Source organism: Acanthochromis polyacanthus, chromosome 6 (assembly GCF_021347895.1).
Source record: "Acanthochromis polyacanthus isolate Apoly-LR-REF ecotype Palm Island chromosome 6, KAUST_Apoly_ChrSc, whole genome shotgun sequence".
Taxonomy (NCBI): Eukaryota; Metazoa; Chordata; class Actinopteri; family Pomacentridae; genus Acanthochromis; species Acanthochromis polyacanthus.
Window position 1 is genome coordinate 5,706,757 of NC_067118.1, and position 14,073 is coordinate 5,720,829.

The following is a 14,073-nucleotide window of genomic DNA, read 5'->3' on the forward strand; positions in this document are numbered from 1 at the left end:
CTGAAAAACAGAAAATGTAGTCTAAGATAATATATGATAAGATAAGGTTAGGTTTCAGGTCTATTTTTGATCCATAACTGCACTGAGTGGCTTCACTGCCAATTTATATTCACCAAGATGACCAGCTAGATAACCTGCAAGGGTCACGGGTTTTATGGAGGGAAACAAAGCACAGTCACTAATGACAATGAAGCGAACAGAAACCACTGAAGAAGGTGTTTATGTACACTACCAAGAACAAGTAACAGATAATCAAACTACCCAGGGGAGGGAGATCGGGTGAACGAACAAGACAGCAAACTAAATACCAAGTAAACGAAAACTGAAAACCAAAAACATGAAACTGACAGGAGACAAGAGACAAACACTTAATACATGGAACGAAAGACACGAGGCCAAGAATCCAGATGGAAGGCATCAATAACTGGAGGAGCTATGAGGCAGGACAGGGAATAATACTAAATATGTCAGGATTCTGCCCTGTTGCTGCCTTTTTGTTCCCTCAGTGTTTGTTGCCCTTTAGTGTGTGTTTTTGGCTTGTGTGTCTCTGTCTCCCTCTGGCTGTGTCTTTCCCTTCTGTCTCTCTTCCACTCGCTCGTCCCCTGGCTCTGTCATCTCATTAGTTCATCATTCTCACCTGTTGCAATCAGCTCGACTCAATCCACCTGGTCCCCTTCCCTGTTATTTAAGCTCTGCCATTCCCCTCAGTCTTCGCTGGTGCATAGTTGGACATACATGCAGTTCTCACTTCACTCCCCTCCTCTGCTGGAGTCTCTGTTGTTGGACTTTGTCATTTTTTACTCCTTTTCTGGATTACTCCCATTGGACTTGATGCTTGTTTGGATCCTAGTTTGCTCTTGTGTTAGCTGTTCGTTCTCCTTCTGTAAGTTCCTCTTAGTCTTGCCGTTGCCTTTGTCTAGTTTAGTTTTTTGTCCTCCCTTCTTAGTCTGCTGTTTCACCTCTGTCTAGTTTAGTTTTTTGTCCACTTCAGTCTTGTTTTCAGTTGTAAAAGGTTTTTTGATTTAGTTAATAAATTCTTTAATTATGCCTTGCATTTTGTCAGTGATGTCTGCACCTGGGTTCTCCACACCCCACATTCCTAACAAAATACATGGAGCACAGAATATACTGAGGACACGAGACATTACCGACAGAACCAGTAAACAGATCTAGAGCTGACCGATAACAAGGCTGCAAGAGCTGCAGGGAATACACTGAACAAACCACAAAGACTGATGAAATTAGTAATGGAAAAGAGACAACACTGACACATTGGAAGCTAAAGGCTAGGAAAAAGTAAAGAAAATAGGCACAGTCTGGAGGACTTCCCAGAAGAGGACAGAAAGGAGGCCAGACAGGAGGCTGGTCAAGATTGAATTCCTCTCAGGGACAGGATGAAGGCTGGACAGAAGGCTGGTGGTGAGACAGGACCAAATACAGATGGGGCCCAGCCTGGGGTGGAGACTCTGGACCAGGGAAAGTGTCTGCCAGAATGAGTGGGAGATCAAGACTGGGAGGAGTTTATGAACCAGGTGGCTTGTTCTGCGTCCGGAGAGTACTGCAGAGTGAGAGCAGAGGCAGGAGCAGATTCCAATATATTTTCCTGAGGTAAATAAACGCACAAGAACCAGTTGAGGCATGTGTCAAGGCTGACGCTCTGGCAGTGGGTGGTGGTCTGGTCTGAACCAGGGTTTTATGGTGAGGAGTGTTTTGTTGGAGGCAGCTGAGCCAGGCCCTGCACAAGGGTCTTCAGTTGCTGCTGATTAGGCAGCAGCTCAGTTTGCTTCAGATTAAACTGGACACTGGATGAAAGTTCACGCAATACATATAACACAAAAACAACTGAACAGGATAACAGCCTGTAATACGAATGTCTAAACTAAAATAAATATGAAATACTAAAATATTCAGAACATTAACATCAACTGAAAGTCACTGAAAACATGAACATCATGAGATTTTTCTTCAAGACGTCATAAACTGTCACTGCAAAGACACAATATCTGTTACTAACCCAGATAAATGTGAGGTTTAGGTTTAAGTTCAGATTTAGGTTCAGGTTTATTCTTAGTTTCTGGTGAAGGTTCAGATTTACATTCAGGTTTAGGTTCAGATTGAGGCTTAAGTTTAGATTCAATGTCAGGTTTAGGTACAAGTATAGGTTCAAGTTCAGGTTTAGGTTCAGATTCAGGTTTAAGTTTAGGATCAGGTTTAGGTTTAGATTCAGATTCAGGTTTACATTTAGGTTCAGGGTCAGTGTCAGGTTTAGGTACAGGTATAGGTTTAGATTAAGGTTTAGGTTCAAATATAGGTTTAAGTTCAGGATCAGGTTTAGATTCAGGTTTAGGTTCAAGTTCAGGATTTGGTTCAAGTTCAGGTTTGGATTCAGGTTTAGTTTAAAGGAAAAGCATCATCCCACTGGAAGGCACAATGAGGGCGCTAGCAGCAGGTTTTCGTCATATTGTGGTTGTTCTTTTTTGGGAAGTATCTAAAAGCATTTATTCTTGAATTGATTTTCGAAGAAAAAAGAAAAAAAATGAAACATTAAAAAGAAAAAAAAGAAAATCAATCAAAAAATAAATAAAACCTGATCATAATTATGCTTGCTGTGTTAGGATTTGCCCCAGCTTCTGCCATTTTGTCACTTTTCCTTCCTTTTCTCATTTTTGCCCTTCTGTGTGGTTTGGTTTGTGTGTCTCTGTCTCCCTCTGTCTGTTGTCTTCCTCTTCTATCTCTCTCCCTGTCGCTCATCCCTTGGCTTCATCACTTGATTACTGCATTACTCTCAGCTGCTGCAATCTGCTCAACCTCATTCTCATGCTCAACCTGGTCCACTCCTCAGCCATTTAAGCCCTCTGTTTCCCTCTGCATTTGCCGGTTCATTGTTCACCAACCCCACACGCTGCCACAGCTCTGTTTTCCACCTGGACTACGCATGTTTTTGGACTCTTGCTGTTTGTTCCCCTTCATGGAATTTCCCCACTGGACTCTGCTGTTGGGTTACCTCAATTTATTTTTGCTCCTTTGTTTGAGTTCCCCTGTTTTGTAAGTACTTCCCCTCTGCCTTGCTGTTTTGAGTCCTACAGAGTCTCCACACTAGTTAATTTGGTTTTTGCTTCGCTGCCCCAGTTCTAGTCACCGTATTTGTGTATTTGGAGTTAGTTAATTTGGTTTTTGTCCTGCTGTCCCAGTCTAGTCGCTGTAGCTGTGTTTTTGAGTTTTGTTAAATAAACCTCTTTGCTAAGTTACCACCATCAGCCTGTCTGTTACCTGCGCTTGGGTTCTCCACCTCCCCCACCCCCGTAAATCCGGACATGCTGCCTTTGTAGAAAAGGTGGTCCAGCTGGAATGGAAACAGGGGGCTCAGAGTGGAGACTTCATATCCAGAGACCAGTGTGCTATCAGGTGATCTAGTCAGACTCCAGGGTTGGCAAAGTTATTTTAATAGCAGTGACTCTTTTAACTGAAAGCAAAGAAAAAATACAGGGATGAGGGAAAGGAAGGTTAGGATTCAAATGCAGGTCAGGTAGGGTTAAACATAAATGTGGGGTGGAAGAAATGTGGGGTAGTTCAGGTTAGGATGTGGCTGAGGGCGAGAAAAAAACTAAAAAATGGGGTCAGAGAGTTGAGGTGAGAGTAGAATGAGGGTGTAGGTGGGGCTAAATAAATAAATACATCTATTATTAAGGCCTATTTAGAAATCTATGATACTTTTTCCTTCACCTTTAGGTTTGGTGGATCTTCTCTTCATGCAGTAAATCATCAAAGGCATCGATAAAATGAAGATCTTGACCACCAGAATCAGACCCATGTAAAGCTGCAGATCTGCAGGAGTGTTAACAGGAGAACAGGTTGGTTTTACTCTGACACTTTAGTAAATGTGGAGCCACAAGTTTTATACATACAAGCTCCACATTCATGGACCTGCAGAGATACAGAAGATGTAAATATATGTTCTGGAACATGATCATCTGCAGACTAAACACACGTTTACCTGATTAACGGCTTAAACTTCCCTCTGCATCAGATGTTTTTACTGCAGCAGTCACTCATATAAAACCCTTTTCAGACATGAGATATGAAACATGGCTGCTTCATTAATCTGTTAATTCTGTCATTCAGACACTTTAATGCTCCTCATGGCTTCATAGAGACAAACCACCACAGTGATATAAGACATATATTGTGATTTAAAAACTACAGAAGTTTCATTTGTGCTGTCAAAAAGTCCCATTAAAATACTTTCTCTGTATTAATCAGGGGGATTATTTCGAAGACGTACCTGAACGTGGTGGAGATGAGTCGAGCTGCTCAGAGGATTCAGTGGAGGATGATGGGAGAAATGTTGACGGTGGAAAAGTTAGAAGAGTGGACTTTGGTTGTGAAGTGGTTGAAGCTGTAAACAGTGAAATAATCAGAATCCTGACCATACTGCTGGAAGCTGAACTGACAGGTTCATTAACACTCAGATAAATAGAATAGATGAATATTCAGAGAGTCTGCAGGAGGAACAGTTGGAGGTTTCTACATGTTTTACAGCAGAACTGATGGAAATAAGAACTAAAAATTTAATTTCAATACTGAAGCACTTTCTTTAGACCTTCAGAAACAGAAAATAAGAAACTCACCTTCTGTGACAACAATCTGAAAATCCTCAGATGAATCTGGAAACCAAGATCTTCCCAAAGTACATCTGTACCAACCAGAGTCAGACTTCTTCAGATGTTTGATGCTCACATGCAGAATATCGTCTGATAGAAAAGATTTGCTTTCATATCTAATTCTGTATCTGCCTCTCTGATCGTTGTTCTTTGTTGTTTTAATGAGAATGTTTCCTTCTTCACATTTTTCCCTACAGAAGAACTTTGTGTGTCCAGAGAAAGCAAATGAACATCTGACTGTGATGTCTTCTCCTTCCAGTCTTCTGAAGGGTTCGTTTTCTACATCAACACATCCAGTGTTTCCATCCTGCAGTGCTGTTAAAAGGATAAATAATCAATAGTTACTAACATCATCCTGTAACATGCTGCAGTCTGAAGATGATACATTTCTGTGAATTAAATTATAAACTCTTTTTCTGAAGTTTTTCTCAAGTCTAATTCCAAACACCATGTGTGTATTTAAATTATGGCTACAATCATCCATCATGTCATGTAAATGTCATATTGTCTTTTTCAGACTAATGATTTTAATTTTTTCATATTTCATCATGGTTTCTGCTTCATTTTTTCCATCAGTCTTCACTTTTTCTGCTTCTGTTTATGTCTTCAGAGCTGCTATAATGTGAATTTACCTGATGATCATTAAAGTTTATCTTTTTGACAACTGAACGAAGCAAAAGGAAACTGAGACGCTGTTAAAAGCTCACAAGTAAAAGCTACAGACTGGACCTGGAGTTTAGTTTGTTCTTTTATTTTCTGTCAGACGTCTTCATCTGCTGATTCTATCTTTACTGCTGAAGTTAAGTTTTAATGTGTTGCTTCACAACCACACCTAATGTCAGTGGTTTTCTGTAATTCTGCAATTCTGTTCCTCTTTAGCTTCTTTAGAAAATGGTGTAAAAATAATGTTGTCAACCAACATCACTAAACTAAATCATTGAACTGAGATGCAAAATTTTTTTTAAACAGAATTCTGGAGGAAAGGCTGAAGTGAAACTAACAAAAAAAAGTATTTTGCAGACTGGCATGTTTATTTGAACCCTTTAGGGTCCTCACAGGTTTAATTTTTAAGATAATAACTTGAAGTTCCAATAAACTGCATGTTCCAGTGACTCATATCTGACTGTTAACTTCATGTTTAACTACAGAAACCAACAACATGGAACAGAGTTCTCACTTAAAACTGTTCAGTGAGGTGCAAAACTTCCTGATCAACTCTAAAGAAATGAAGAAAAATAAGTGTGAGAAGATGAACAATGAACAGAAATCAGAAGTGACTGAACTCACCGATGAAGAGGAAACAGAAAAAAGTGTGGAAGACTTTCATGTTGAGGCTCTGATGCTTTAATGCTGCTTCTCTTCTTTCTTCTCTGACAAACCAGGAACTGCTCACTTCTCTTAATGATGGTCCCTCCTACAAACTCAGCTCTACACTCCTCCCCTCTTCTTTAACCTCTTTATTCTAGCGCAGAGTCAAAGTTCAGCTGTCCGTCTATACACACCACTTTCTATAGAGCTCATTAAATTACAGTTAATGTTCATTTATTGGCAGCGCTGCAGTTTTATCAGGTCAAACTTGTAAAGGAAAAGTTGCTTTTTCTCCTTTCTAAGGTATTTCCTTGCAGCTTCCAGGACTCTGCTCTGGTCAAGGTTACATATTCTCTATTCTGATGTGACTAAACAGACCAGTTGTCTTCATATTGGTCTGTAATCTAACTCTGACCTTCTCCCAACTCCAACATATACCTGAAGATCAGAGAGAATCCTCAGAAGTGATGCTGGCACTGCCTGCATGTACTGCTGCTCTGTTGGTGTCACTTCTCCTGACGTCAGTAAACCTTCCTCACAACCTAAGTCATCAGAGTCTCCAGTGTGTCTCTCTGTGTCTGCCTCCTCATCCTCTCTCCACCTCGCTGAACTTCCACAACAAATCTGTTCATAGTTTAGAGGCGGTAGTTCTACACCCACATCAACATAAACCCCCTTTAAAGTGACAAATTAAACCCAGATGCAGCCACTGGGTGTCATGGTTGTTCTGTTTCCATAAAGCTGCAGGATTTACAGTGAAAAATGAACCAACAGTGAGGAAAAATGTGACAGGAACAACATGGAGGGGATATTTTTATTGTAACCTGACGTTGACCTTTAATAGTACCAACCTGCTGCAGTGTCTCATAGTAACTAGTAGTTACACTTTCACTGCTAAACTGGAGGAAAACAGTGGATCAAAATATATCTAAACATGTTTATTAAAACATAAAGACCAGATCCTGTTTAAACTGCCAATGTTCAATTCAATGTCAAGTTTATTTTCATTAAAAAAACACATAGAATACATTTTTCTTCCTGTTATTTTTCCTAAAATATCAGTTGAGTTGGTGAATAAAGTGAAGGAGGTTTGTTACTGTTGAATATTTAAAGAGTTTAATTTTTTTTTCTTTTTTTGCAGGACATTAAAACATGAATAACAATATATATATATTTGTGAAAAACCAACACAAAAAGACCTGATCTTCACATCTGTACATGGAACATATTTAGTCAATATGAAATAAAAATATTTAAAACATGAATTATCCTGGGTAACTTTACAGTTTGAACTTTGCAGGAAGCACTTTACTTTTCAATAAAAACAATAAACTTAATCAAATTTACTATGATCGTATCTAAAGAAAATGTTTAAAGGACAATTCTGATTTACTTCAACCTGGTGTATTTCCCTTTAATGTGACTGTTGTGGTTCTGTGGGTGGTGTTAACTTTGTGTTCACCTCAGTTCTCTGAATCTGCAAACTTATCATGACCCACAGAGACACAATAATGGAAATGAAACCAAATGGAAATACAGCAGAATTATGCTTGAAGAGAAGCTAAACTAAAACATTGTGACAGCACAGTTATAACATAAAGGAAGGAGTCACAAATTATCATAAAACAGCAGCAACAAGCAACAGTAGAGTCCAGAGGAGGTGAAGCTTTTCTGATGTTGTTGACAGATGTCACATCTATCTGAAGGGGCAGTAGAGGACGTTATCTACATCAGTGATTCTGAACCATTGGGCCACAACCCACCAATGCCTCTAGCGCCGACTAGTGGGCCGCAAAAAACTTTCAGTTCTGCACATGTGGGCCGCGAGGACAGCAGGACGGCAATACAGCTTCACACCACTTGGTGGCAGTGAGAGGTCAACGAGTTGTTTACACACCCCAAAAGGAGCGAGAGTAGAAGAGGTTAACTCATGGGTCAACTACGAAGGTCTCGGCAGCATTATGGAGAAGTTTATGAAACGAAAAAATGAAGATAAGTGAAGTCAACCTATCATCAAAAACAAAATGTGTGCGCAAGTATAACCCGGACTTTATTGAGTTCCACTTCGTGAATGGAGGTAGCAAGGCAGAGCCGAGGGCGCAGTGTGTGGAGTGTGGGCTTACGCTATCAAACGAAGCACTGAAGCCTTCAAAATTAAGGCGGCACCTGGAAACGAAACACGCACAACTAGTTAGAAAGCCGGTGGATTTTTTTTAAGAGAAAAGAGCTTGGGCTACATATCGCTATCATATTGCTGACTGGCAGTGCTAAGTGTGCTTTAAAAGCCAACTACCTTGTAGCCAGACGTGTGGCACAGAGTAAGAAGGCGTTCACCATCGCAGAGGAATTGGCTCTGCCTGCCGCTGTGGACATGTGCCGTGAGATGATCGGGGAGGTTGCTGCAAAGAAGCTGATGACCATTCCACTGTCAAACGACACAATAAGTCAACGTAGTGCTGACATGGCCTCCGACATACAACATCAGCTTCTGGAGAGAATAAAAACTAGCCCGTGTTTCTCTTGGCAGCTAGACGAGTCCACTGATGTAACAAATGCAGCACTGCTATTGGTCTTTGTTCGCTATCGCTGGGACAGCAGTTTGCAAGAAGACATGCTCTTTTGTGGAGAGCTACCAACCCGAACTACAGATGAGGAATGTTTCCGCTGCATGGATAACTACTTCATGGAGAACGGCCTGGACTGGCAGAACTATGTTGGGGTGTGCAGTGACGGTGCAGCGTCAATGACTGGTAGGCACCGAGGCGTCATCAAGCAGATACTTGAGCGTGCGCCAGAAGCTAAATGGACCCACTGTTTTCTCCACCGTGAAAGCCTTGCAGCAAAAAGGATGTCACCAGAGTTCCAGGAGGGGATGGATGTAAGTGTGAAAACTATCAACATCATAAAAAATGCTGTTAACTCCAGATGTTTTGTTAAGCTTTGTGAGGGCTTGAACACAGATCATGTCCAGCTGCTCTATCACAGTGAGGTGAGATGGCTCTCAAGAGGACTCGTCCTCAAGCGTTTGTTTGAGATGAAGAATGAGGTTTTATCTTTCCTCACTGGGAAAAAATCTCCCCTTGCACATTACTATACCAACACCAAGTTCACAGCTAAACTTGCCTATCTCTGTGACATTTTTTCACACATGAACCAACTGAACATCTCACTTCAAGAGAGAAATAGCAACATATTTTTTGGTGCAGACAATAGTTGGGTCATCTATGATGGTTCCGTGACCGTTGAGCTTAAAGGTTCGTTTTACGGTGGATTTGTCATCTATGAAGAATAAGTCAAAAATTTGGCCCCCATGCCACTCGCGAAAATGTGGGCATAACCCGTGAGCACTGCAAATACAAAATGGCCACCGCGAGCTATTTTGGAAAATACCTTTTCAGTGGTTTGGCCCACAGAACCCCACAGCATATGATTTCTGACATTTTTGGGGTCCAGGATCTCATATTTGATGCTGATTTAATGATTGGACCTGTTTTTGACCTTCAAATTCAAAATGGCCACCATAAAATCCAAAATGGCCGCCATCATTAATATCAGAAATGATCTCTATATTTTTTTTTACTACATGGCTCAAACGTGGATAGTTTCTTGGCCTTTTTAAAGTTGTAGGATAACTATTTAGTGTTTGCTTGAAGATTTGACATGATGAAAGGCGCAACAAAAAAGTGTAGCAAACATAAAGACTCAAGGAAAGTGAAAATGTAAAAATGCGTAATACTGCTGTTAGCCACCACTTTAGGTGTTCGCCTTGTGGGCAGGTTGTTGATGCCTGCACATCCATCAGAGCCCAGTAGTCATACAGGAGAAGTGTGTCTGCATAGCTGATGCAGACACCACTCTTGTGCAGAGTTTCCACCAGATCTTTACTTCTTGTCATGCCATGTACGTTGACACCCAGGTTCACAACGGTGGAAGTACACTGTCCTGTGACATGGTAGGTGATCATGGAGGCCAGGCTCAGAGTGGTAGGGCTGAGATCAGGAGTTTTTCTCTTTGGCTGTTTTAGCCAAGTCAACATTTGCAACAGTAACTGTCACAATTCTTCACCTTCTTCAAGATGATCTATGCGAGGTGGCCAGGGGACAGTTGAAGTCTCTTTTATCTTCCTAGAGAGTCTTGGTACCAAATTCTGAAGAAGCTGCTCATCACTGATACCAAGGGAGGAGACTGCTTCGATGTAATCACCTCCTCCCCTGACATCATAGACCCAATCGCTTTTATTCCTCTCACTTCTCTCTTTGAAGCCAATGGTCTCTTGATATTCACCGATGAGCAGCTCCTTGAGATATGATGATTTTACATCACCCACGTTGTAGCCATAGTCACTGACAATGCGTTTGTAGTCAGCTAAAAGTGACTGCAGTGATCGGATCTCACGCTCAGTGAAGATGATGGCATCGACATGTCGAAAGAATAAATTCTTTGCCTCAAAGAGACACACATTCTGTAGGTGCATAGCATCATCCGGCCTTAATTTTGCATAGTTCACATACTTCTGCCAGCATGAATAGTGGTACCTGATATCAATTGCAAATGGATCTGACGTTGACTCAACCAGTCGTGTGATACGACTTCTGAGCACCTCATCCTCTATCGCCACAGTGTGGCGTTTAAAGGAGCGCCATGCTGGGTGAGTGTTGAGTCTGAACAGCTTGCCGTGTGCTCTGCTTCTTATCTTCACTCTTCATGCACCATACACATTTTGTTTTGTCGTGGAGGGGCCCACCCACAAATGAATGCAGGCGCTTTGGTGGCAATGGCCCCTCTGTTTCCTCATCACATGTACCTGATGTTTGGTTTGAATCCTGTGCAAAAGATTTATCATTTTCTTTCTTTTTGCCTTGCCGTGCCTTTTCAAGCTTATCTGAAGAGGAGATTGAAATATAGCAAGTCTGGTGCATGTAATGACCTCCTGGCCCATCTTTCCATAAAGTGGTGTCGTATATGTCACCATATTTATTAAGTCCTGACCAGTTTTCAGATTTTGATTTCAGACTCTCCCATTTACCTTGGCCGATGGTATCAGAGGACTTACATGGTTTGCCACATTTCAGTACACATTCATGAGGCATTTTTGTGACAGGTAGGCTAAGAAGCACTTTATTAATAGGTAGGCCTATTTCAATGGAGATAACATTCTAAAAACGTTAATCATAGACTTTTGATCTGGCAAATGTTTCCCTGAACTCGGATGTAAAGGAAAATGATCAGGGAATCAATGAATTCACACTGAGTATTCACAGGCCTAAAGTAGGCAAAAATAAGATTTGTCAGTCTGTGAGGACACTTTTAAAATTAAACACACTAATTTAAATATTAGTGGTGTTTATTATACTATATTATGAAACAAGTACCTGATAAGTAGTGGAGACCACAAACAACACTAGTATGTACCTTACAACATTGTAGGCAAAATCACAGATAATATAATAGCCTACAATCGTAACTTAGATCACTTATTGCTGATGGCAGACACGTAAAATTTGAAGGTGAAAAATAGCTCAAGTCATCAAAATGACATCAGATAGGCCTATGGATTCTTCCCTGAAACTATGTGTGGTACAATAGGCTAAAGCCATTGAAATAGATCTAATATAAATGTTAACATGATTGATGGCAGCCATTTTGAATTGATGGCAGCCATTTTGGACTTAGATAATTTAAAATGAATTATTCATAAAGTAAACATAAAATATTAATTCAATTACCAAACAAAGTCCCAGAAACCATATACGATGGAGCCATATGGCTCAAACCAGAAGAAAGACACTTTCTATAAAGCCAATGGCGGCCATTTTGGGTTTTCTCTCGACCATTTTTTATTTGAGGGTCAAAAACTGGTCCAATCATCAAATCAACACCATATATGAGATCCTGGACCAAAAAAATGTCAGAAACCATATATTATTGGGTTCTGTAAGCCAAGCCACTGAAAAATTACTTTCCAAAATAACTCGCGGTGACCATTTTGGATTTTTACGGCAGCCATTTTGATTTGAAGGTTAAAAACAGGTCCAATCATTAAATCAACATCAAATATGAGATCCTTGACCCAATGTCAGAAACCATATACTGTGGGGTTCTGTAGGCCAAACCACTGAAAAGATATTTTCCAAAATAGCTCGAGGGGGCCATTTTGGATTTTACGGCAGCCATTTTGGATTTGAAGGTCAAAAACAGGTTCAATCCTTAAATCAATATTAAATATGAATTCCTGGACCCAAAAATTGTCAGAAACCATATATTGTGGCAGGTTCTGTAGGCCAAACCACTGAAAAGATATTTTCAGATATTTTTCAAAATAGCTCACGGCGGCCATTTTGGATTTGCAGTGCTCACGAGTTATGCCCACATTTTCGCGAGGGGCATGGGGGCCAAATTTTTTATTTATTCTTCACAGATGACAAATCCACCGAGAAACGAATCTTTAAGCTCAACGGTCACTGAACCATCGTAGATGACCCAACTAAAAGTTCAAGCTTTCAGGAGGAAACTTGCTTTGTGGACTAAATGGGCCCAGGAAGAGAGAATGGACATGTTTCCACTTTTGTCTGACATTTTGGAAAACTCTCCTCAGGTGAACATCAGTCAGTCAATTCTTCAGCACCTCACACAACTGGCAGAGAAATTTGATGAATACTTTCCAGAAGATCCCAGAGAGGGACACATGTGGGTTGTGGACCCATTTTCAGTGGATGCCACTTTAAATGATGTTGCCTTACCCTCACATCTGGAATCACAGCTTCTGGAAGTTTCCACTGATAGCACTTTGAAGGGGCAGTGGGACAAACTGGCCCTCGGCTCCTTCTGGATTGTTGTTTCAAAGGAGTACCCCATTCTGGCACTGAGGGCTTTGAAACTCCTTCTCCCATTCACAACTACATACCTGTGTGAATCAGGGTTCTCCATTGTGGCCACAACTAAGACCAAAGCTCGAAACAGACTAAGAACATCACTGGAGGCGACCCTGAGAGTGAGTCTTTCCCCTATTCCACCCAGACTGGATCTGATCGTGTCTCAGAGGCAGGCCCAAGTGTCTCATTGAGAGGTGAAGATGAAATGGGAGTTGTAGCATGTTAAACTGGACTGTTGTGACTGTTGTTACTGATCATTTGTCACAGATTTGAAGAGCAACTTCTAGTTCTGCCGTGCAAAAATGAAGACTGCTAAATTGTCAAATTCATCAGCAGGTTACAATATTTTAATTTGCACTTTATTTTTGATTTGCAGTTTGGTTATTTAATTTGAAAGTTTTATTATAATTTATTTATTTATTTTGGTACAACAGAATTTTATTTATCAGAATTTCTCTTCAGTTTTTTGGTCAGTCGAAATCTAAAAGTTTGGCTTGGAGTCATTTGATGTTTTAGCAATTTGATTTGTTATAATTGCAATAACTATAAAAGAACTTAATTTAGTTATTTATTACAAATTTGAACCAAGACTCAGATGAATTACAATGAAAGTGCTTGTATTTGGATGGGCCCCGGGCCACTTTACTCTGGGAAAATTGGGCCCAGAGGTTAAAAAGGTTAAGAACCCCTGATCTACATCACCACAGGGGGCGCTGTTGAGAGAGGAGGCAGCAACGTTGGTAAAAACCACCTCAGTGTCATCAAGTTCACTGGAGTCGTCTTTAGCCTGAAAGAGAACAAGAAGATCAACATTAAGACTTTTATTTTGGAAGGAAATTCACTTTTTCATGCTCATACAAACTATACAACATCGACAGAGACCCTCAGAAAAGTAATTTTTTTCTTGCACACATGAATTAAAATTAGGGATGCACCGATCCCGATACAGGTATCGGGTATTGATCTGATATGAGGCATAAGTACTTGTACTCATAAAATTTCCACCGATATCACAACACAGACACACTTGGCTGCAAAGTGGGCAGCGACTATTTTTATATACAGTGTATGGCAGGGTTGAGCCATGTCAGCAGTGTGGAAGTATTTTCAGGTAAATGAGAGCGACAAAAACAAAGCAGAATGCAAATTATGTCCAGTAAAATTTCCAGAGGAGGAACAAATTCTACCGCTTACAACACAAGCAACTTAATTAAACATTTGAAATCCAAGCA

General features: G+C 40.5%; 1 protein-coding gene and 1 long non-coding RNA gene across 4 annotated transcripts in view; one reads left to right on the plus strand and one right to left on the minus strand.

Annotated features, from left to right (window-relative positions):
- The window catches only part of LOC127534550 (uncharacterized), a 532,033-nt gene that overhangs the window by 425,144 nt on the left and 92,816 nt on the right, over window positions 1–14,073 (plus strand). The gene's annotated exons all lie outside the window — the stretch shown is intronic.
- The window catches only part of LOC110960721 (uncharacterized), a 435,352-nt gene that overhangs the window by 275,254 nt on the left and 146,025 nt on the right, over window positions 1–14,073 (minus strand). Inside the window, exons 1-2 of one of the 3 annotated variants that reach the window (XM_051950013.1) lie at window positions 5,949–6,186; window positions 4,629–4,976 (exon numbers count right to left, since the gene is read on the minus strand). In XM_051950013.1, the coding sequence (XP_051805973.1) occupies window positions 4,629–4,976; window positions 5,949–5,988 (388 nt within the window). In that variant the 5' untranslated portion in view covers window positions 5,989–6,186. Of the gene's footprint in view, window positions 1–4,628; window positions 4,977–5,948; window positions 13,629–14,073 lie in introns of those variants that run through there. The other 2 variants (XM_051950020.1, XM_051950014.1) reach the window with 2 other exon arrangements.